The 24,965-nt window shown below is 47.6% G+C and overlaps 1 protein-coding gene across 1 annotated transcript in view; it reads left to right on the top strand.

Annotated features, from left to right (window-relative positions):
* RERE (arginine-glutamic acid dipeptide repeats) overlaps positions 1-24,965 on the top strand; it is a 261,457-nt gene that overhangs the window by 182,137 nt on the left and 54,355 nt on the right. The window contains 1 exon segment of the mRNA XM_032231523.1: positions 6,108-6,206. Within this exon segment, the coding sequence (XP_032087414.1) occupies positions 6,108-6,206 (99 nt within the window).

Raw genomic sequence — 24,965 nt, 5'->3', positions numbered from 1 at the left:
TTGAAACCCACCACTGAAGAGAAGGTAGTAGAAACAATGAGAAGGATAATAGCAATCCAGCCAAACCACATGGAACAAATGTCTTTATTAGGGGCTAAGGTCGGTGACTGTGTCTTAACGCCGGTGCCTTTCATTTTTTTTTCATCCTCCTTTCCCTCCCTTTTCTGAAACCACCACAAGAGACAGATGAGATATATTTCTCGGTTGCTCTTGGAGAGGAGCTGATGCTTTATATATATATATATATATATATAAAACCTTGCCCTGAAATGGCTCTCCAACCAGGAAGAAGCGGTGGGTTACCTGCTTTTGGTTTTGCCGGGAGCCCAAATTGGCCGGTAAAAACCTGGGTTTTTTTCCCAAGAGATCCGTCCTGGTCTGGTTTCCAATGGGCAGGTGGGAATATCGTCTGGTAGTGCGGAGGGGCGGGTGGATGTTTAGAAATGATAATGGGGTAAGGGGGGGGGGGAAATGTACCCGCTCTTATGATGCCTTATTATGGAAATACAATAAACTTCAGAGGAGCCCTTCCCGTAAATCATTCCTGACAAAGTTCTTTCCCAGGGTTTTATTTATGTAATAACGGTGCTGTAACCCTCTGCGTGATTTATTGTTAATTACACCCAAAAGGCCTGGAGAGAATAAGGCTGGCTTTTTTCTTTCCCCCTTTTGCTGAGCAGCATTTATATTAGTTGGTGGAACATTTCCTCTGTTTCCCTTAACCACGAGGCTGCTATATTTCCTTCCTGCCCTCCTCTCCCTTCCGCCCCTCCATTTATTGCTCTCTCCATTTATCCTTCCTTCCTCCTCCTCCTTCCTCTTTTTCCTTCTTTCCTTCCCTTCCTTCCTCCATTCCCTTCCCCTCCATTTATTCTTCTCTCCTTCCTTCCTTCCTTCCTTCCTCCATCCTCCCTCTTTTTCCTTCCTTCTTTCCTCCTCCCTCTTTTTCCTTCCTTCCCCCATTCCCTTCCCCTCCATTTATTCTTCTCTCCTTCCTCCCTTCCCATCTCTTTCCTTCCATTTATTCTTCTCCTCCCTTCCTTCCTCCTCCTCCCTCTTTTTCCTTCTTCACTCCCTTCCTTCCCTTTTCCTCTATTTATTCTTCTCTCCTTCCTTCCTCCTCCCTCTTTTTCCTTCCTTACCCCTCCCCTTCTCCATTTATTTTTCTCTCCCTTCCTCACTCCTCCTCCCTTTTTCCTTCCTTCCTCCCTCCATTCCTTTCTCTACTTCTCCATTTATTCTTCTCTCCCTTCCTCGCTCCGCCTCCCTTTTTCCTTCCTTCCTTCCTTCTTCCCTCCATTCCTTCCTCCCCTTCTCCATTTATTCTTCTCTCCTTCCTTCCTCACTTCTCCTCCCTCTTTTTCCTTCCTTCCTCCTTCCCTCCCTCCCCTTCTCCTCCATTTATTCTTCTCTCCCTTCCTCGCTCCTCCTCCCTCTTTTTCCTTCCTTCCTTCCTCCCTTCCTTCCCTTCTCATCCATTTATTCTTCTCTCCTTCCTTCCTCCTCCCTCTTTTTCCTAACTCCCCCCTCCCTTCCTTCCCTTCTCCATTTATTCTCTTTCCTTCCTTTCTCCTCCTCCCTCTTTTTCCTTCCTTCCTTCCTTTATCTTCTTCACCTCCCCACTGCCCCCCTTCCCATTAAAACATCTGCAGATATTTGAAGAGACAGGCAGAGCTCTTAAGTGTTCCCCTCCAAGATTATCAAAGGCCAGAAAATTCAGGCCCAGCTTGGCTTTAATAGTGTTATATAAAAGTCCTGATTCCTGACAATTCCTCGCTGGAAGATTTCTCTTCTTTTTTTCCTTTTCAACTATATTTTTTAATGCGCGGGGTGGGGGTGGGGGGAGAAAGCTGAAAGATCCTTCAGCGGAAAAACAGCTTCTGCCTTTAATATCTTGCAGCCCTTGTAAATCCATGCCTTAATTAAAATTCGCAGGCGCTAAGCCGGCGTTTGATAGCGGCGCCTCTAATTTTCCCGTAGAACGAGCCCTCGCGTTGCGGCTTCTGATGCCCTTGATGGTCGCAATTGAAACGCACACCGCTTTTAGTCTCCCAAGATCCAAAGGGTGAAGTTGAGTGCCTGGCTCAAATTTGCAGGGAGGTGGGGGCGGAAAAAGCCATTATTGTCATGACGGAGATGCAGCCTTTGGAGGATTGTGTTAAAAAGTGGTACCATGTTTCCCTGAAAATACGACATGTCCTCATAATACAGCCATGCCACATTTTTCTGGTGGGCAAAAATATAACCCCCCCCCCTCCCATATATAAGCCCCCTGGACAACCCCCCACCTCCGCCAAGCACAGCACCGCTCACCAACCTAGCAGTATCCTGAAGGTGCCAAGCTGCGGGAACCTGGGGGGAGGCAAAGGTGATCGCGTTGCTTGGCGCCTTCGGGATACTGCTAAGTTGGTGAGCAGCCCTGTGCCCAGCTGAAGAGGGGGGTTGCCAGGCGGCTGCTCGTGAACATGGTCGTTTCATGGCTGTTGTGTTGCGCTGCTGCGACAGCGCAACACAGTCATTGGCCCATGAGGTTGTGCCCAGCTCTTTGGGAGCCCGCTCGCAAGAGAGCAGCCGCCCGGCAACCCCAAAACAATAAACCCTCCCCCCATAATAAAGCCCAAGCCATATTTTGTAGGTAAAAAGAAAATAAGACCCTGCCGTATTTTCGGGGAAACATGGTATTTTATAGCTTTTCCTAGCCCCGTGATGGCGAATCTGTGGCACACCTGCCATAGAGCCCTCTCTGCGGGCATGCCAGCTGTCGCCCCAGCTCAGCTCCACTGCGCATGTGTATGCGCCGCCTGCCGGCCAGCTGGTTTTCAGGTCTCTGCTGCGCATGTGTAGGGGGTGGGGCAGTGCGGGGGGTCACACACATGCACGGGGCGAGCGCAGAAAGGTCACATGTGCTTGGGGGGGTCACACGATGCACGGGGGTCAGGGCGCATGCGGGGGTCACGGAGACATTCACGGGGGTGGGGGGAACACGGGTCTTGCATGCATGCGCAGGGGGCGTCACGTGTATTGCATTAGGGGATGAGGGGAAAAAGGGGGGAGAGGGGGTAAACAACACACACAGACCTCTTTTAAGACCACCCCAGCAGGGGTGGGTTCTGGCCAGCTTTACTCCCGGTTTGTTCATGCGCGTACTTTGCGCGCCTGCACAGTTCAATTAAAATTGCTTTGCGCTCGTGCGGAACTCAAAAAACAAGATGGCAGCAGCGGCAACCAGGGAACTGGTTCGGGGGCGTGGCAGGCCTGGGTCGCTGCCGATTCCAGCAACCTAGGCCGCCATGCCACTACTGGTTCAGTCGAAGTGGTGGGAACCCACCTCAGGGAGCCCATCCGTAAAGCTAGCCCAAACTTTCCCTCCCTCCCTCTCCAACCAACCAGCCATCCGAGACCCTGGCCTGGTTCTTAATGGACTCCCCATTATTTCCTATCAACCCCCCTCCCTCCCAACCATCCCGGTCCAGATGCTTTTCAAGCCAGGCTGATAATGGCCATAATTGGAGGAGGTGAGGTGCCTTCGCCACGCCGGTGCCCCCAGATACGCAGCCGTGCTTCCGTCTCGGAAAGGTCGCCGGGAAAACGCGGGCCTTTAAATTAAGCTACGAATTACAAGCCGAGGACAATATTTTGATGCGCACAAGCTGGCGGTGTCAGGAAGTGGCGCGGCGTAATTCACAGATTCATTACCAAAAGGAGGTGGCGGGGGCCGACAGCTGAGCGCAGAAGGCCGCACGGTGGCAAGGCGGGTGTCCCAATGCACGCCCACCTGCGCGCACGAACACAGACACCCTTGCCCCTTGTGATGCTAATAAGGCGTGCGAGGGGGCAGCGCCTCTTTAAGGCCTCCTGCGAGATAAACGAAGGGGAATAGAGGACGGGGAAAACATTAGCATTTAAAGCAGGTAATGGTGTAAGGCCGGCCTGCCTGCCTGCCTGCCTCCTTCCCTGCCCTACAGCCAACAGGGAGATTAAAGCGGGGCTCCGATGCTTAATTGCTTTCATTTGAGCCCTTCAGGAAAGTAAAACATACACATCGCAACAGCCCCGGCAGTTTCAAAATATTGATTTTTGCATTCTCTCGCTCCCCCCTCTCCTCCTCCCTTTTCTATGCCTCCGTTTCTTAAGCTGGAGGAAAAGAGAAGGGCTCAGCAAACCGTGTGAAATGCCTCCTATCTTTTAATGTTAGAATGGAATGGAATAGAATAAGGAAAGAATAAAATAGAATGCAGAATGGAATGTATGGAATGGAATAGAATCAAATAAGGAAAGAATAGAATTGAATAAGGAAAGAATAGAATAGGGAAAGAATGGAATAGAATGCAGAATGGAATGGAATAAAATAGAGTAAGGAAAGAATAGAATATGATCGAATAAGGAAAGAATAGAATAGAATAAGGAAAGAATAGAATAGGGAAAGAATGGAATAGAATGCAGAATGGAATGGAATAGAATAGAGTAAGGAAAGAATAGAATATGATCGAATAAGGAAAGAATAGAATAGAATAAGGAAAGAATAGAATAGGGAAAGAATAGAATAGAATGCAGAATGGAATGGAATAGAATAGAGTAAGGAAAGAATAGAATATGATCGAATAAGGAAAGAATAGAATAGAATAAGGAAAGAATAGAATAGGGAAAGAATGGAATAGAATGCAGAATGGAATGGAATAAAATAGAGTAAGGAAAGAATAGAATATGATCGAATAAGGAAAGAATAGAATAGAATAAGGAAAGAATAGAATCGAGTAGATTAGAATTTAAAATAGGAAAATTAGAATAGAATGGAATAGAATAGAATTCATTATTGGCCAAGTGTGATTGGACACAGAAGGAATTTGTCTTTGGTGCATAGGCTCTCAGTGTACATAAAGAAAAATAAAATAGAATACATTCATCAAGAACCATAGGATACAATACTTAGTGATAGGCATAAGTTACTAATAAACAATCAAATTGTACTAGGAAACAAATAAAAACAATATAAATTGTGAAGATACAAGCAGCATAATTATAGTCATAAGTGGGGAGAGATAGATACTAGGAAGGAAGAGAAGAATAATAGTAATACAGTTTTAGTAAATTATTGACAGTATTGTGGGGATTAGTTGTTTAGCAGAGTGATGGCGTTTGGGGGAAAACTGTCCCTTTGTCTAGTTGTCTTGGTGTGCAGTGCCTTATAGCATCGTTTTGAGGGTAGGAGTTGAAACAATTTACGTCCAGGATGTGAGGGGTCTGGAGATATTTACACAGCCCTCTTGTTGACTCCTGCAGTGTCCAGGTCCTCAATGGAAGGCAGGTTGGCAGCCATTGTTTGTTCTGCAGTTCTGATTCTCCTCTGAAGTCCGTGTCTGTCTTGTTGGGTTGCAGAGCCAAACCAGACAGTTACGGAGGTGGAGAGGACAAGACTCCATCATTCCTCTGTAGATCAGAATCAGCAGCTCTTTGGGCAGTTTGAGCTTCCTGAGTTGGCGCAGAAAGAACATTCTTTGGTGTGCTTTTTTGATGACGTTTTGGACGTTAGGGGTCCATTTTAAGTCTGGAGATATGATAGAACCTAGAAACTTGAAAGTCTCTACTGTTGATGCTGTGTTGCCTAGTAATGTAAGAGGAGGTAGTTTGGAGAACCGGTAGCGGAAATTTTGAGTAGTTCAAAAAACCGGTAGCGGGAATTTTGAATAGTTTGGAGAACCGGTAGCGGAAATTTTGAGTAGTTCGGAGAACCGGCAAATGCCACCTCTGGTTGGCCCCAGAGTGGGGTAGGAATGGAGATTTTGCAGTATCCTTCCCTTGCCACGCCCACCAAGCCACACCACACCCACCAAGCCACACCCACAGAACTGGTAGTAAAGAAAATTGAATCTCACCACTGCCGCTGAGTCATAGGAATGAGTGGTGTGTGTGTGTGTGTGGAGTTCGGTTCTCAGGCAGACAACGTGGGAAGAATCGGGGAAAATGTGGCTTTGTCTTCAGAACCCAAAACGGTCTTCGACTTGAGGCGCTAAGCTTTCCGCTTCGGTTCTGTTTCGGGAAAAAGGATTTGTGTCTCTCTAGCGTCGTTTCCACCGACCTCCCTCATATTCTCTCTTCCTCTCTTGCAGCTACACGAGAGCAACTACGATGCCGGGAAGGCCCTCCAGCGTCTGGTGAGGAAGCCCGTCCCCAAACTGATCGAGAAATGCTGGACGGAAGACGAAGTGGTAAGGAGGCTTGTTTTGGGAGGCCGGCTCCTGCCGGGCTCCGCCTAAATTTCTCGTCACTTTTGCTCAGATCCTTCACGTCAGAAGGTGGCAAGAGGCAGGCTTGCGCAGCTGGCTTCACCCAGCTGCCAGGTTCTCACCTTGCCAGCTTACACCCAAATCACTCAAGATTAGACGTTGCTCTCCTACCCCTGGGTTCAGCCAAGGAGGCGCTGAGGGCTCAGCCTCGCTGTCTTGCACCGGTTACCCCTGGTTGCCCACTGAGCGACCAGCAGACCCCTCCCCTCCCCCCCAAAAAACCCCAACTAGAAATAGCTTTTCTGTGCCTTGACGGTGTTACCTGAATTGTGACATGGTGGCTCAGTGACTAAGACGCTGAGCTTGTCGATCAGAAAGGTCGGTGGTTTGGAGGTTTGAATCCCTAGCGCTGTGTAATGGAGTGAACTCCTGTGACTTTTGAACCTAGCAGTTCGAAAGCATGTCAAAAATGCAAGTAGAAAAACAGGAACCACTTTTGGTGGGAAGGTAACAGCGTTCCGTGCAACTTCGGCGTTGAGTCACGCTGGCCACATGACCATGGAGATGTCTTCGGACAGCGCTGGCTCTTCGGCTTCGAAAGGGAGATGAGCACCACCCCCTAGAGCCGGGAACAACTAGCACAGATGTGTGAGAGGAACCTATTCCCCAAACCTGTGGGTGGAAGAAATGGAATTTTGGCTTGCTTAACACCAATCCTTTAGAATGGAAAAACTCTTTTTTGGCAAGAGATAAATCTTGATGCTTGTTTTTCTTTTAACTCAAAAGCACATTTTCAGCAAGAACTTTGGATACTACATCCATATAATATGATTGCCGAGGATTTAGTTTTGGACATTTTTCTGGATCCTTCTAGGTGTTTCTAGCCCACGCCATCACGAGTGCTCCAACCTCGTCATTGGCCCAAAACACAGGAAGACATTGACTTACAGCCCTTCCTCGAGTAAACCGTTCAAAGTTAAAACAGGCCCTGAAAAAAGTGACTTACAACCATTTTTCACACTTAACGACCGTGAATCACACGATCAAAGTTCAGGCACTTGGCAACAAGTTCATATTTATGACGAACGTCCCGTCATCACCCGATCCCCTTTGGCGACCTTAACGATGAGCAAAGTCATTCGGGGGGGGGAAGCCAGATTCACTTAACAACCATGTGACTAACTTAACAACGGCAGTGATTCACTTAACAAATATGGCAAGGAAAGTGGCCAAACGAGGCAAACCTCACTTAACTGTGTTGCTCAAGAGACAGAAATGTTGGGTCCGGTTGTGTATCCCAACCAAAGCCTAAGGAAACCTGACCCTTGCAACATCCAATATTTTTAAACACGAAGCCTGCTTTTGTGGGGTGACAGGCTGCTCCCCAGCTGGAAAGAAACAAGCTAGGTCCCCACCATCTTCTAATACATCTGCTCCAAAAGCAGTCACATCCTTGACAATGATGATAAAACTTAATTGGCCATATTGGTGCGTTTGCGAGTTCATAAATTTTAACGCACCTTCCCAACACCTGCTTCCGTTTGGAAGCCGTCTTTGTCAATCTAAATACAAATCCGTTCTCCCCGCCCCCCTCCCCGTTTCCAGTGGGCCCAGATCTGAGACATTAATTTCCCTGCAGTGCACTTGTGAATATTTGTAATTTGACGAAGGAGCATTGCTTTGACAAGGCATAACTTGTGAGCTGCTGTTACGGCCATAACACCAGAATTGGAAGGGACCTTGGAGGTCTTCTAGTCCAACCTCCTACCCAAGTAGGAAACCCTATACCATTTCAGACAAGTTGGCTATTCCTGCCAACTTGGTGTCATCTGCAAATTTGATGAGTTCCCCATTTATTCCCTCATCCAAGTCATTGATGAAGACTCTTTAACATCTTCATCAAAGATTTGGACGAGGGAATAAATGGGGAACTCGTCAAATTTGCAGATGACACCAAGCTGGCAGGAATAGCCAACCCTCCAGAAGACAGGCTTAAGATACAGAAGAATCTTGACAAACTTGAACATTGGGCACTATCTAATAAAATGAGATTCAATGGTGAGAAGAGTAAAGTTCTACATTTAGGCAACAAAAACGAAATGCACAGGTAGAGTATAGGTGGTACCTTGCTCAATAGTAGTAACTCTGAGAGGGATCTTGGAGTCCTAGTGGACAACCATTTAAATAGGAGCCAGCCGTGTGCAGCAGCTGCCAAAAAAGCCAACACAGTTCTAGGCTGCATCAACAGAGGGATAGAATCAAGATCACGTGAAGTGTTGATACCACTTTATAAGGCCTTGGGAAGGGCACACTTGAGATACTGCATTCAGTATTGGTCGTCATGATGTAGAAAAGATGTGGAGACTCTGGAAAGAGTGCAGAGAAGAGCAACAAAGATGATGAAGGGACTGGAGGCTAAAACATATGAAGAACGGTTGCAGGAACAGGGTATGTCTAAATTAATAAAAAGAAGGACTAGGGGAGACATGATAGCAGTCTTCCAATATCTCAGGAGTTGCCTCAAAGAAGAGGGAGTCAAACTATTATCCAGGGCGCCTGAGGGTAGAACAAGAAGCAAAATGGATGGAAACTAATCAAGGAGAGAAGCAACTTAGAACTGAGGAGGAATTTCCCGACAGTGAGAACAATTAATCGGTGGAACAGAAGTTGCCTCCAGAAGTTGTGAATGCCCCAACACTTAAGAAGATGTTGGATAGCCATTTGTCTGAAATGGTATGGGGTTTCCTGCCTAGGCAGGGGGTTGGAATAGAAGGCCTCCAAGGTCCTTTTCAACTGTGCTATTGTGTTGTAAGTAACTCTCCAGTCTTTTCTTAAAAGCCTCCAGTGATGGACACCCACAACTTCTGGTGTCAAGCTCTTCCACTGGTTAATTGTTGTCATTCTAAGAAACTTGTTGTTTCTCCTTAATTCCAGATTGCTTCTCTCCTTGGTTAGTTTCCATCTATGGCTTCTTGTCCTGTCTTCAGGTGCTTTGGTGAATAGGTTTTGGTGAATAGGTTTGGTGAATAGGGGCAGCCCCTCAAATATTGAAAGACTGCTTTGCTGTCTCCCCTAATCCTTATTTTCACTGGAGAGACCAATCTGGGACATAATTTGAGTTTCCTAAGGCTAGGATCTGATGCTTGGCATCCATCCTAGGTTGTTTCAAAGTAGAATGTCGCTTTCAGACTTTACAGCACAAGAGTTCATCCAGAAAGTTGGATGGAGAAGAAATGGAGGCAGCTTTGGAACTGCGTTTTTCTTGATTTTTTTGGAGTTGCTTAATATATATTACTTGGACGAATTTCAGACCAAGTAAATCCTTCGGAATGTTTGATTTCTATTTCAAATCCAGAGTTAGCGTTTGTATTTGAGTGGGTTTGCCACTTCTCTGCTTTCTCCCTTTCTGTCCAAATTAGTTTCAATCAAATAGCTTTTTTTTGGAAGGGGGGGGGGCTAGTGTTTCAACCCTCCATTTTCCTTTTCTTTCTTTTTGAAAAAAATCCCGATCTGACCCTCAATATTATTTATGCTCTCAAGATTTCTTTGCCTTTTCCAGGTTTGATTTATGGCTGTGGGTTAGATAATTTTTCTTACCGGTCTTTCATTTCTTCCTCACTCTCCTGTTCATTTGCTTTGACTGTAAGTCAGCATCTTGTTAGCCTTATTACAGGCTGCCGCCCCCACTCCGATTCATAGGGCAAATCTTTGGAACTGATCCAGCTTTGGAACTGCTGGATAAGCCAGCCCATTGCCCTCTCGGCTCATTCCCTTGCAATTTTTTTTTGTGGGGGTGGGGGATCCTTTCTGGACGGGAGGGGTGTAGGCCAAATGGAATATTTTTAGCATCCTTAAAATCAAAACCCTTAATCGGAGGATTGAGATTCCGTGCTTGCAAATGGCTGGGGCTTTGATTGGAAATCCAGAGGCCTCTTTCCAGCTTCACTTGTGCCATCCAAAGAAAGAAGGCCTCAACATTTGTGCTCGGCTGCTCTTCGTGGCCTGTGCATTTGGACACACAGGCCACGAAAAGGGGGGGGGGAGCAGGGGTCATTTTTCCCTTTTCAGCCGAGGGAGGATAGTTCCAAGATTAATCAACGTCGCGCAGTCTGTCTGTTTGAGCAATACATTGCATCTGTCTTTTAAAGCTGCGATTTCTCTCTTTTTATTATTTTTAATTTTTTCTATTTAACTGAGATTGCTCAGGGGAAGGAAACTGCAAAATCCCCATTCCCTCCCCACTCCAGGGGAAGGATAGTGTAAAATCCGCATTCCCTCCCCACTCCAGGGGAAGGATTCTGCAAAATCCCCATTCCCTCCCCACTCCAGGGGAAGGATTCTGCAAAATCTCCATTCCCTCCCCACTCCAGGGGAAGGATTCTGCGAAATCTCCATTCCCTCCCCACTCCAGGGGAAGGATTCTGCAAAATCTCCATTCCCTCCCCACTCCAGGGGAAGGATACTGTAAAATCCCCATTCCCTCCCCACTCCAGGGGAAGGATTCTGCAAAATCTCCATTCCCTCCCCACTCCAGGGGAAGGATAGTGTAAAATCCCCATTCTCTCCCCACTCCAGGGGAAGGATACTGTAAAATCCGCATTCCCTCCCCACTCGAGCGGAAGGATACTGCAAAATCCCCATTCCCTCCCCACTCCAGGGGAAGGATTCTGCAAAATCTCAATTTCCACCCCACTCTTCTGCAAAATCTCAATTTCCACCCCACTCCAGCAGAAGGACATGGCAAAATCTCCATTCCCTCCCCACTCCAGGGGAAGGATACTGCAAAATCTCCATTCCCTCCCCACTCCAGGGGAAGGATGCTGCAAAATCTCCATTCCCACTCCACTCTGGGGGCCAGCCAGAGGTGGTAATTGCCGGTTCTCCAAACTACTCAAAATTTCCGCTACCGGTTCTCCAGAACCTACTGGATTTCACCCCTTTTTTTCAGCCCTTCAGCCATGGATTTCTTAGTCTTGGTTGAAAAATGCGGAAGCGGGGTGAAAAAGCAGCTGTTTGTTCTCTTCCCCGAGCTATTGACTCCATCCACAAAAGGGGACCAATCCCAGAATCCTTTGCAGTTTCTTAGCAACAGGGCAAAGTTTGTTTTAGCTGGCTGGGCATGCAAGGAAAGCACATCTTGTTCCTTCTGTGTGTGGAAACACCGAAGAACGTGCTGCCTCAAAACTGGTAGCGCAATAGCAGGAGGCTGAAGATACACACACACACACACACAAAACCATGTTTTTCTGAAAATGAGACAGGGTCTTATTTTCTTTTGACTACCAAAATAAGAACTTGGCCTTATTTTCGGGGAGGTCTTATTTTTGAGGTGCAGGAGGCGGCGAGCATGGTACCCTCATGGCTGCTGCTGTGTTGCAATATTTTCGGGGAGGGCTTATTTTAGTGCATGCGCTCAAAAGCTCGATTGGGCTTATTTTCCAGAGAGGTCTTATTTTCGGGGAAACCAGGTATATATTTTGGGAGTTTTAATAGCTCCTGTTCTCGGTCTTTTCCCTTTCAATATTCCAGAGATTATCATCTCTTTGTAATGACACCCTAATCCCTAGTGGGGTGGAGTCCGGGCAACTGAATGGAGCTGTGTGTTTAGTGGCCCGATGCCCTTCCTGTCGCCAATGCGGAGTTTTTTTCGGCAGATATATTCTCATTGTGCTCAGAGAGAGAAACATCTGCCTCTCCCTAGGATCGAACTCACAGCCTCCTGATTCTGAGGCAGGAGCTCCACCTCTAGACCTCCACACCGCTCTCCCAATATTCCAGAGATCTGAGCATGAAATGCGCCAAGGATGTCGGTCTTCAGGCTCAGCTTAAAGAATTCTTGTCCTGCACCCATTGCTAGGAATGTCTTATATCTGGGATTATAGGGCTGAATTGGGCTTAATCTCCAGGGAGGTCTTATTTTCGAGGAAACAGGGTACCTGTGGAAAATCCCCAGCACTGAAAAGGAAGGAGCTCTGTTCTGAGCCCAGAGAGATCCGCGGATGTCTCCTTTAAGACGCTAACTGGGATTTATTTCTGCACAATCCTCAGTTGTCTTTTTTTCTGCGTGCGTTTTTGGTTTTTATATATATATATATATTGGCTAGAAAATGCCAAGATCCTTTTCCCTTCTCCGTACTCCGTTTCGGAGAAAACACCCCTTTTGTTAAGGCAGCATACATGTCTCGCTTTTCTGCAAGCATTCCCCACAAATTATTATTAAGGAAGTCATTTTAGTAATAGGCTTCCCAGCACGAGTAATAAACAGGTAGTTTAAATGTTGCTAAGAAAAGAGATTAAGGCTCCTTAACTGGCTTTGAAAGGATGAGAGCCCATTATAATTATGTCTCTCTTGAAATAAGAAGCTATTCTCTGCTTAAGAACTTCTAATTTTTAATGTAGGAAAAGCTGGGGGGGTTTTTTCCCCCTTCTTCTTCTTTAACCAGTCCTTAAATCCTCGGATCCTTACACAGAGCAAAAATTGCGTTCCTATCCATGCTTCTCATTCCCAAACAGGCGGGCACCCCGGGTTTTTTTCCCTCCCCGAGAGAAACACACACACACACACACACACACCTCCTTGTGTCCTTGACTCTGTGCTTTGCATTTTGTAATTTCCATTTCATTTCGGTGGATCCCAAACCTTTTGATCTGAGCCTGCCTGACAGCAAGCTATTTGTCTTTCTTTCTTTTATTTCTTTTTCTTCTTCTTCTTTTTTATAAAACGTCCCCTGCCACGGCATTTAAAAACTATACTTCAAAGGAAGCCCCCCCTCCCCCCCCCGGGTCTGGGCACACTTACGCTTCATTCATGCAGCTCCATATTCAGTAGCTTTGAAAAATGAGCTTGCTTTGCTGTGGCGGCCATAATAGAGCAGGTGAAGGGAGCTCTCAATCCATCCTGGCTTGCCTCCCCCCGATTCTTCCTCCCTTCCTGTTCAGTTATTTAAACCGTGTGGCTCTAGAGCAGTGTTGGCGAGTGCAGGGGGGGGAGCGCGCCGGAAACCGGAAGAGCAGCTCTCCAGCGCGCCCGCGTAGGAGCGCCGGAATTTGGAAGAGCAGTTCCCTGGCGCACGGAGGTCACCTAGTCTTCGGTTTCTGGCATGAATGCACACGCAAAGACCAGCTGGCTGGCGTGCATGTGTGTGCCAGAAACTGGAAACTCAGCTTCCTGGAGCGTACATGCATGCCAGGCAGCCGCTCTTCCGGTTTCCAGCGCTCCCGTGCACACAAAGACCAGCTGGTCAGCGCTCATGTGCATGTCGGAACCCGGAAGAGCAACAGCTGGCGTGCCCGGAGAGATGGCTCTGCGTGCCACTTCCAGCACATGTGCCTGTAGGTTCACTATCATGACTCTTAGAGGTTCCTTCGGGAAGTGGGGGAGGACTATTATTTAATTCTAAGTTGGTGGAGATGTCACTTTTCCCAGTCAATTGCTTTCTCCACATGTAGAATGGCACATCATCTCCTCTCCATATTTATCATTTCTTGATCCTTCGAAAGATGGGCAATGGAACACTAATGACGATCCGGTTGAGTGAACGGTCTCAAAGAACCGTTGGAAGAAATGTCCATCTGGGTTCAGTTCCAAGTGGGGAGAAAGACCTTGGAAACATGGAGGTTGGTGGGAAAGGTGGTTTAATAGTGAAACAGAACCACACCAAGCACGTGGCTGACCACCCGGAGTGGACAGCGAGTGTGATTTATACCCTCTCTTGGGCTTTGAACTTGAGTTTCCTGTTCCTGTGGCAACGGCATGTATTCTGTTGATTGCAGTCAGTCTGCATGTTGGTCTGAATCAAGTTTGGTTGAACCTTGGGCTGATGTAATGAAGGGGCTTGGGTGTGCCATGTGGTGAGCTATGCTGATAGATAATCCTATTATCTCCTGGAGGGTGAAGGTTTCTTGTCTGGCTGGCACCAAAATATCAGCTGGGGACGGGAAGCTGGAGCTGAGTTTCTGTCTCCCTTACGATTTCTATTTCTCTTTTAGGGGAAATTTTCTGCCTTTTTTAATATTTCAGGAAATATTTCCGTCGTCTAGGAGAGGGGTGGTTGCTTTCGACAAGATGTTGAGAGGATGTACGTAGTACCCAGGGAAAAAGCTACGATGAAGCGATTAATCACCGTCCCGCCTTCTGAAGAGTGTTGTGTTTTGCTCACCTCTGGGAAGGCATTTGAAGAAGAGCTGCAACCTTCAACCTGTTGGGTTGGAAATTCATCTTCCTTGGATTTTTTTCTGACCTAGGCTTCCCAAAAGCATGAAGCCGACTCCTCATCCCGATAAAAGCCCTTTTAATTAGTTTTAAAGGGAATTCCTCTCCAGCAAAGTCCCGGCCAACCGTCTTTCAAGAGATTTCACAACTACAGACCTTTATCAAGTTTGGAGAGCTTTCAGGCCGATATCTCCCAAACTCCACGCTGTAGAATTGAACTAATTGTCTCCTGCAAACTCCAACTTGGGAGTAAAGCCACACCTTGGAGGTGATTTGCCCCTCCCATAGGAAACAAAAGAGGAGCGAATGGGGAGGGGGCTTTTGCGGGAAACAATTTGTTCCTTTGGTGGTGTCAAGAGTTGAAAGTTATGTGTCTGAGTATAAGAGAGACTGTGCCAAGGGTTGCCTTGCCCCATGTTTGGAAACTAGTTATCTGGCAGCTCTCTGAGCGAGATAAGGTTCGTGTGGATAAACATTCCTCTGAAAGACTGTTTGCCGAGCCTTGCTGACTGTGAATGAAAGGAATTCACAGTCGGGTAAATAAAAGGGGTTTTGCCAGGACCCAGACTCTGCTTCATGCTTGTTAAGGAAGCCTGGGCAGAATAGCCTAGGGTAGTGATGGCAAACCTTTTTTTAGCTCCCATGCCAAAAGCGGGGGAAGCACAGGGGGGGATCGTGCGTGGGCGTGCCACACTCATAATGCTATGAGCATGACCAGCACGGGCTCCCCTTCACTTTTGGCATGGTTTTTTCGCCCTCCCCAGGCTCCAGAGGCTTTCTAGGAGCCTGGGGAGGGCAAAAACAGCCGCCCCCATGCCCCTCACCTTCTGGAGGCTTCAGGAGCTTCCCTGAAGGCTCCAGAAGGCGAAAAACGGACCTACAGGAAACCCGGAAGTTTGGGAATGGTGACTTCCGGTTTGTCTGTAGGGACAATATTCGACCTCCGGAGCCTTCAGGGGCCTTCAGGAGGCTTCCCTGAATGCTCCGGAGGGCGAAAAACAGACCTACGAGCAAACCGGAAGCACTGCGTAATGGAGTGAGCTCCCATTCCTTGTCCCAGCTTCTGCCAACCTAGCAGTTCGAAAGCATGTAAAAAGGGCAATAAACGGCCTCAAAAGAAGGCAGAAGTTAAGCTGGCCAGTGCGGGCATGCTCACTGGCCAGCTGACAGGGCAACGCCTTACGTGCCCTAAAAAATTGCTCTCCGTGCCACAGATTCGCCATCACAGGCCTAAGGCAGAAGAAAGCAGAGTGAATCTCTGCAGCTTGGAAATTCTGGCAGTGGGACAGCTGCTCCTTCTGAAACCCAGCTTTCACTCCACACATGTTTCTTATTCCTCCAGCTTCTATACTTAGCACTTTCTCCCGTGCCACCGTCCGTCCTTCTGTAACTCTCTCGTTTTGAAGTTTCCATCTCGGGGGATCAAAGCACCTCTGCATACAGGAGCGCTTAATCCGGTTTGCGGGTAATATAAAACCCGCAGAGCACTGTGATCTAATATATCATCTTAAGAAGGGGGGGGGGGAAATCTGATTTTATTTTAGAACGGCTTGGCAGTCGAGTCACGATAGGAGATCTTAGCAGTTCCTGGATGGCTGCAGTGTGCAGGGCTTGCTGGCGTCAACATTGGTTCACTCCAAGTTTAAGCGCACCGTTGTGTGTGCTTCTTTCATGTTTAGAAAAGATTTAACTGGTATCTATGTTTGTTTGTTTTTAAGCGTCATTAGGTATGGATTGAGAAGGACGCAGGGGCTCAGGGACTAAGACCCTGAGCTTGTCAATCAGAAAGCTCAGAAGTTTGGCTGTTCGAATCCCTAGCGCCGGGTAACGGAGTGAGCTCCCATTCCTTGTCCCAACTTCTGCCAACCTAGCAGTTCAAAAGCAGGTAAAAATGCAAGTAGGAAAATAGGAACCACCTTTGGTGGGAAGGGAGCAGCGTTCCGTGCGCCTTCGGCCTTTTGTCATGCCGGCCACATGACCACGGAGATGTCTCTGGGCAGCGCTGGCTCTTTGGCTTTGAAACGGAGATGAGCACCGCCCCCTAGAGTCAGGGATGATTAGCACATAGGTGCGAGGGGAACCTTTCCATTTACCTTAAGTATGGATTATTTTCCTGCATTCGGCCACTTTAATGGAGCTTATTCTCAAACTGCTGAGCCATGGGGATGTGTGTGAGTGTGTGAGTTGGGTGGGGAACTGATAGGAATGGGATTGGAGAGCAAATGGACTTTTGCTATTTTCCATCTCTGTTCTTTATCAGGTGGTTTTTAAGCAGCTACCCTGTTTCCCCGAAAATAAAAAAACCCTGGATAATAAGCCCAATCGCGCTTTGGAGTGCATGCGCTAAAATAAGCCCTCCCCTGAAAATAAGCCCTCCCCGAAAATATTGCAACGCAGCAGCCATGAGGTGACCACGCTCGCCGCCTCCAGCACCTCAAAAATAATAGGACCTCCCTGAAAATGAGGCCAAACGCTTATTTCAAGGGTCAAAAGAAAATAAGGCCCTTTCTTATTTCTGTGGAAACACAGTATTTTTTTTTCAGCTCGCTTATGGGGAATAAAAATTGACTCCTAGGCAATTCAACCGGGGAAGCGTGCAAAATTTGGACCCGGGCCTCCATTGAGGCTTTTGGGGTTTTTTGCGGGGTGGGGTGGGGAGAGAGAAATCAAGAAGGAAACCAACAATGCCCTTCCTGTCTTAATCTCTTAATCTCATCTGCGTAAATCTTTATTGCTTTGGGGTTATCCTCAGATGCCACCTTGGGCTGTATTAATTCCTGTCCTTTGGCAGCTCCCAAGTGGGGGGGGGGGTGATCTCCTAAAGCCACAGCCGACAGCCCCTAATCACATTCGGTTGGGTTTACTCCTCCCAGGGAAGCACCCGCATAAGGTTGCCACCTGGATTAAATCCTTAAAAAGAGGAAGGGGAGAGAGGAGGCCGCTCAAACTCGCCAGCTCTTTGCCGACATCAGAGAAACCCACCTGGGGTCCAAGCACCAGGAGAGGGGTCAGCAACCTTAAACACTCAAAGAGCCACAAAGCTCCTAACCGGAAGCCCCCCGTTCAATTCTGGAAATCTGGGTTCCCCACCATAGAGTTTCCTCCTAGCACAGCATCCTTTTTCTTCTGCTGATTGGAACTCCTGTTCTCCCACTATAGAGTCTCCTCCTAGCGCGGCATCCTTTTTCCTCTACCTTCCTAACCGAAAGCCCTATCAATTGTGGAGCCGACTGGAAGTCCAATTCCCCACCATAGAGTCTCCTCCTAGTGCGGCATCGTTTTTCCTCTACCTTCCTAACCGAAAGCCCTATCAATTGTGGAGCCAGTTGGCGACAGGGAGCTGCAGCAGAGGCCGCAGGTTGCTGACCCCTGGATGTTTAGAGCCTTTGGGATCAAGAAAACCTGCAACGTGTCTCAAAGCTCACGTCAACAACGACCCTCCGTGGTTGTTTGGGTCTCAGCCTCTTCGCCGCTTCTGGCATCCCACAGCTCCAGAAAAAAAGGCCAGAGGTTGGTTTATAAGGGCTGCGAGACAGCAGTGGCCGGCCAGGGGAGAAGGGACTGCCAGGCATCCCTGGTGGGCCAGCTTTGGGTGACATGGAGAACTCTGGTTGCTGCCAGGATGAGAGACCACATAGAGATCCCACAAGGAAACTAGCCTCTTTGGTACTACTGCAGCCAAAAAAAATTCCTTCCTCCTTTCCATTAATTAGCCTGCTGTGTTATGGGGGTAGTTGTTGTTGTTGTTATTGTTGTTGTTATTGTTGTTATTATTATGACGCTGAGCTTGTCAATCAGAAAAGGTCGGCAGTTTGGCGGTTCGAATCCCTCGCACCGCATAACGGAGTGAGCTCCGTGACTTGTTCCAGCTTCTGCCAAGCTAGCAATTCGAAAGCACGTAAAAAATGCAAGTAGAAAAATAGGAACCACCTTTGGTGGGAAGGGAACCACATTCCATGCGACTTCGGGAGTTGAGTCATGCCGGCCACACGACCACGGAGACGTCTTCGGACAGGCTGGCTCTTGGGCTTTGAAACGGAGATGAGCACCACCCCCTAGAGTCAGGGACAATTGGCACATATGTGCGAGGGGAACATTTACCTTTTTATCATGGGGGTAATTCCCCCTCCCACTTCTCTCTGCCCCCTAATCCCTGATAGTCTGATCTGTCATCACAGTCCTCTTCCACCTTTCAGCATTTTGAAAGACGGGGAACAAGGATTCCCTCCCGCCCCCCTTGGTTTGAATACCCCAGCCCAGGTTGGGGGGATGCTCCTCCGGTTTCCCCCAGGCATGAAAAGCATGCTTTTTGGGGAATCCTAGTTTAGGATCTGGGTTAGTGTTAGTCTCCCCTCTTTGGCCCCGAGAGCAAAAGCAAAAAGGGAGCATGGATAGAGAGCAGCCCTGGTTTTGCAGCCTCTTGGCTTGTTTGTCAGCATTTCTCTGATTTCCCCTGGCGCCGTTGCCTGGCAACCCGGGGCCGGAGCCATCGCCGCACAAGGTTGGTGGGTGATGGATAGCCGGGGCCGGGTGGAGGCAGCAGGACCGAAGCTTGGCAGGAAACGCAGGGCTCCGGGGGCGGGGTGGGGGGACGGCCTTGGCCGGGCGGGCAAATGCGGTGGGGATATGCGGAGAGTCGTTAATCCGGGTCAGCTGTTGGAGAGGAAGATTAAAGGTTCTGCGTTGGGGGGGGGAATAAAAGAGGTGGTGGTGGGGAGCTTTGTGTGGGGTTGCATGAGGCCAAAGCGCGTAGCTTGGAAAGGGTCCTGTCTGGCCAGAGCGTTCCGCATTCAGAGGCCTTGCAGGGGAAATAACCTTGCAATTTGGGTTTAACCCCCCCCCCTTTTTTTTTTAAGCTTTTTCTGACTTGCTGTGATGCTGTAGAGCAGGGGTGTTCAGCCTTGGTGACTTTAAGACCTGTGGACTTCAACTCCCAGAATTCCTCAGCCAGCCCTTGCCTCCTTCCAAGGGCTGAGAGAGAGGGAGGCTGGACTAAGGTCATCCAGCTGGCTTTGAGCCACTCTACCAACCAACCAACCAAAGAGTTAAGAGGAACATTGTCTGTCAGTCCGTCTGTCTGTCTATCCATCCATCGATCATCCATCCACCCACCTATTCTGCAAAGCACAGATTTCATTAGCTGAATGAGTGAACCAGGATACCCAATTTAGGAGATATCTATATCTATGATATATCTATCATCTATCTATCTATCTATCTATCTATCTATCTATCTATCTATCACGCTATCTACTTACCTCCCTCCCTACATTGTATGTATGTATCCATCCATCCATCCATCCATCTATCCATCCATCCATCCATCCATATCTATCATCCATCTATCTATCTATCTATCTATCTATCTATCTATCTATCTATCTATCTATCTATCTATCTATCTATCTATCTATCTATCTACATACCTACCTATCTACATTATGTATGTATGTATGTATGTATGTATGTGTATGTATGTGTGTGTATGTGTGTGTGTGTATATATATATTTATTTATCAGCACAAATGCAACACACACACACACACACACACACATATATATCTCCATCCATACCTATCATCTATCTATCTACGTACCTACCTACCTCTCTCTCTCTTTCTCTGTGTCTGTCTATCCATCCATATCTATCATCCATCTATCTTATCTATCTACACACACACAGAGACTACTTTCTCCTAAATTGGGTGTCCTGGTTCACACATTCGGCTAACGCTACCCCGTGCTTTGCAGAGTCAGTCAGTCCATCATTTACAACCTGTTATCTCCTTTTTTTATGCAGTTCGGGGCAATGTAATGGAAACCCCGACATTATCCATAAAATACACGCTCAGGTTTTAAAACCATCCCTCCAACCACCACTATCCCGGAATCACCCACCGAGGGCTGCCCCGAAAAGAAAAGCCGCCTCCAGCTTCCCCGAGGCTGCGTCGCGCCATTCACACAACTTTCCCCGCCCAAAGGGAACTATTTACCGCTTCTTCGGCACTGCAGCTAAGCTCGAGGGAGGGGACAGCAGAGAGCGGCCACTGGCCGGCTGGCTTGTCACACCAAGGCTAAAGCATCTGAGAGGGAACAAAATGGCCCCATCTGAAAACACACACACAAACACACACCAATCTCCAGGGGCCCTGACAGCAATCCTTGGCGGCTACTACTGCTCCTTTCCTCCGTGGTTGGCTTTCTCGGCCTTTCTCGTTCTCGCCACCTTGATAAACGCACCATCTGAGAGCTCCCTTAGCCAGAACATAATGACATTGTGTATCTTGTCACACTTATTTGTTTCGGGAGATAAAATACAGGGGGGGGGGCTCCGAGGAGCCGCACATATGCAAAAGCTTGGCGTGCTTTCCTGCTAACCCCCCCCCCCCCCCAGCTTGGTTATTTATAACAGTGTGTCTTCGTCCATCCGTTCCCGCCCCTGCCCCCCGTCTACCCAAACCTCCTGTTTACACATTGTGGCAGGGACACCAGAGACCCTCATAAATTATATCGCAGTGGGAACGCAGAGGAGCATCGACTCTTGGGTGGGGGAGAGACCCCCCCTTGGCAGCGGGTGTGTGTGTGTTCACACCCGTCCATAGCCATGGCAACAGGATTTTGGCAGAGTGATGACACCCCCCCCCACGTTTGAATGTCTTCATGCCAATTTTTATAAAGGGGGTGTAATGCCCCAGCTGTGCCACGTTCCAAAAGAGACCCCCCCCCCGCCGCCTGTCCACTCTCAGTCCTTAGAAATAGACCCTCATAAATCTATCTCGGTCCTGCTTATCGGAGCAGTGCCTCTTCGCTTAGAATATATTTTAAAAAAAGACGTACGAGGTGATAAATAAGATGTTAAAAGGTTTCCAGAAGAAGTGGCAGAAAGGCAAATTTGCAAGACAAGTCGGTGTGGGGGGGTTTTGTGTGTGTGTGTGTATGTGCATCTCCTTTGCAAAATAATTAAGGGTTTCCTTTGTTTGGGGGCGCCTGCTGGAAGAGGTTGAGCATTTAATCTTGGGTATTTTTTTCTTCATATCTTGCTTCCTTGAATGCATTTCTGGTAAATTACCTAGGTCCCATTTGAGAAAGGATCCTCAATCGCGGGCCATAGATTAAAACCCTCCTGTGTTGTGTTGTGTTGTGTTGTGTTGTGTTGTGTTGTCTTCTTAGCTTCTCCCCTGCTCCTTTGGCTAGAAAACATGGTGGGGCGTTTAAGCCCTTCAGTTTCATGAAATCAAGCAAAGAAGGGAGACATGATAGCAGTCTTCCAATATCTCAGGGGCTGCCCCAAAGAAGAAGGAGTCAAGCTATTCTCCAAGGCACCTGTTGGCAGGACAAGAAGCAATGGGTGGGAACTAATCAAGGAGAGAAGCAACCTAGAACTGAAGAGACATTTCCTAACAGAACAATTAATCAGTGGAACAACTTGCCTCCAGAAGTTGTGAATGCTCCAACACTGGAGGTTTTTAAGAAGATGTTGGATAACCTTTTGTCTGAAGTGGTGTGGGGCTTCCTGCCTAGGCAGGGGGTTGGACTAGAAGACCTCCAAGGTCCCTTCCAACTCTGTTATTCTGTATCCTGTATTCTAAAGATGAAAGTTATTCCCAGAAGGTTGCAAACCAGTTTCACTACAGGATGTGGAATTTGTGGAAAGGGGGCGGGGGGGGGGTGCACAGCAGGGAGCCCAGAACAGGGATTGTCTATTTAAAAAGTTATTTTTCAAAGTTGGGTTTGTTTGTTTTTCTCACAGCAGAAGGAAGCAGTCAGTCCGATCCGGGATCTCAAGTTTAATATTTTAAATATCCAAATCTGGTGCCATGTTTTGCCATGAAAACTCATCTAGAGTAGGATAGCAAGGGACACGGTGGCTCAGGGGCTAAGACGCTGAGCTTGTGGATCAAAAAGGTGGGCGGTTCAAATCTCTAGCGCCGCGTAACGGAGGGAGCTCCCGTGACTCGTCCCAGCTTCTGCCAACCTAGCAGTTCGAAAGCACCTTAAAAATGCAAGTAGAAAAATAGGGACCACCTTTGGTGGGAAGGGAAACAGCGATCCGTGCGGCTTCGGGAGTCGACTCATGCCGGCCACATGACCACGGAGAGGTCTTTGGACAGGGCTGGCTCTTCGGCTTTGAAACGGAGATGAGCACCGCCCCCTAGAGCCGGGAACGACTAGCACGTATCTGCGAGGGGAACCTTTACCTAGGATAGCAAGGCAGGAGAACCCACCCACCATTTGTGGGGAGTGGGGTGTTTTCGAGAAATATTGTAACTGCAGGTACCAAATCAATAGATTGGAGAAGCCAAACAGTTTGGGAGGGGGGGGGTAACGTCCTAAAGATATTTCAAAAAAGGATTGAAAGCGAACGGCTGCAATCCTGATCGCAACCACCTTGTGTCGTACCACCCGGGATAATCAGACATAAAATGAATTTATTGTTAAGCTGTGATTAAACAGAGCTATTAACATCCCCCACTCCCAATATGCTTCAGTGTTTGGGATAATCTACCAAGTCTTCAATAATAACATGATTCCTTCATGTGTCTCTCTCTCTCTCTTTTTTTTAATTATTCAATTGACTGTAGCCACTTAGTTAAATTGATGGCTTTTAAATGAGTTCTTACTGCATTAAAGATTGCAGGGTTATTTAATTTGAACGTTTGCTTTCTTTCGTTCCTTTTTGGGGGGGGTGGAGGGACACTTTCATCTTGTCTGTGCAGTTTTTTCTCACTTAGTCGAAAGTTCAACATCCTGTCCCCCACACCCACAAGTCCATCACATGGTCCAATCTTCCACTGCCCATGCTGGCAGTTTCCACCCACCCAGTTCCAGCCAGGTGCAGAGACAAAGGATGACCTTGGCTTTCTCAGAAGAATTTTGTTATGGCTACATTCTACCCAACTCCTTATAATTCCCCCCTCCCATTTTCCCACAATAGAAAACAGACAGTAGAAAGTGTGGCAAGCCTGAGGACCAAAACAAAAAGATGGCTTGCAGGCCTGACACAATCGACTTATACTAAGTTGTTCCACCGATTATCGTATTTTTGGAGTATAAGACGCAGTTTTTTTCCCTCAAAAAAGAGGCTGAAAATCTGGTGCGTCTTATACACCGATTATCACATTTTTTGCCTCCTGAAGCCCCGCCCCTTCACCAAAATGGCCGTGCATAGCCTTATGGAGGCTTTCAGAGAGCTCCTGGGGGCTGGGGAGGGCAGAAACGAGCAAAAACTGGGCCATTCCCCCCTCCCCCAGCCCCCAGGAGCACTCTATAAGCTTCCATAAGGCTATGCATGCAATTTTTTGACAAAAAAACGGGCCCGTTTTCAAGAAAAACGGTCCATTTTTTGCTCGTTTTTGGGCCCCCCAGGCCATAGCCCCCCCCCCAAGGCTATTCATGCCTTTGGGGGGGGGGAAATGGGCCCGTTTTTGTGAAAAACTGGTCATTTTTGGGAGGTTTGCAGAGTGCAAAAACTTTTTTTTCCTTTTGGAAAGTTCTTTAACTGATTGATGAGAATTACATGGATCAAGTGCTGTGCCAACTATTTATTGTATTTCTATCTCTATTTCTCTCTCTCTATCCCTCTCTCTACCTACCTACACACACTCTCTCTCTCTCCCTACCTACCTACTGTATTTCTCTATTTCTCTCTCTCTCCCTACCTACCTACTGTATTTCTCTCTCTCTCTATCCCTTTATCTACCTACCTACCTACCTACCTACCTACTTTCTCTCTTTCCATACCTACTGTATTTCTCTCTCTATTCCTCTCTCACTATCCCTCTACCTACTCTCTCTCCCCCTACCTATCTACTGTATTTCTCTATCTCTTTCTATTTCTCTCTATCCACCTACCTACCTACCGACACTCTCTCTATCTCTCTCGATTTTTATCTCTATATCCCTTTATCTACCTACTTAACTTCTCTCTCTCTCTCCCTACCTACCTACTGTATTTCTCTCTTTCTCTCCCTCTCTATCCCTCTATCTACCTACCTACTTTTTTAAAAATTTGTCTCTTCAAAATCTTGGTGGGTCTTATACACCAGTGCATCTTATAGTCTGAAAAATACGGTAGCTGTTCTAACTTCCAGGAAATTTCTCCTTAGATCTTTAGACCACCGACTCTTAAATTTAGTGATTTGTGACTCGTCTGCAGGCCAAAGACCCTCTTCACAGGGTATTTGGGGTCCCCATTGTGCCCTGGTCTTGAGGAAGTAAAACTAAACAAGATGATTTTGCAGAGAGCACTGCAATCTCCATTTAAGCCAGGGATGTCCAACCTTGACCACTTTTTAAAACCTGTGGACTTCAACTCCCAGAATTCTTGCTGGCTGGCTGAGTCCACAGGCCTTAAAACGTTTTTCCAAGGTTGGACACTCCCTGATGTGAAAGTAGCCCATTGCAAGGGGTGGATGAGCCAGGCTGGTAGAAACTGCAGCCTTGGGTTCCAGAGTGCGGAGCCCAAATCAAATCCAGTTTCTTCATTAGATAGACGCCCCCTCCCCGCTTCCCCACCAAGAGCCTTGCCC

The sequence above is a fragment of the Thamnophis elegans genome, chromosome 15, assembly GCF_009769535.1.
Source record: "Thamnophis elegans isolate rThaEle1 chromosome 15, rThaEle1.pri, whole genome shotgun sequence".
Classification (NCBI taxonomy): domain Eukaryota; kingdom Metazoa; phylum Chordata; class Lepidosauria; order Squamata; family Colubridae; genus Thamnophis; species Thamnophis elegans.
Note: the sequence above shows the minus strand (reverse complement) of the source record. Positions and strands in the feature narration are given on the sequence as shown.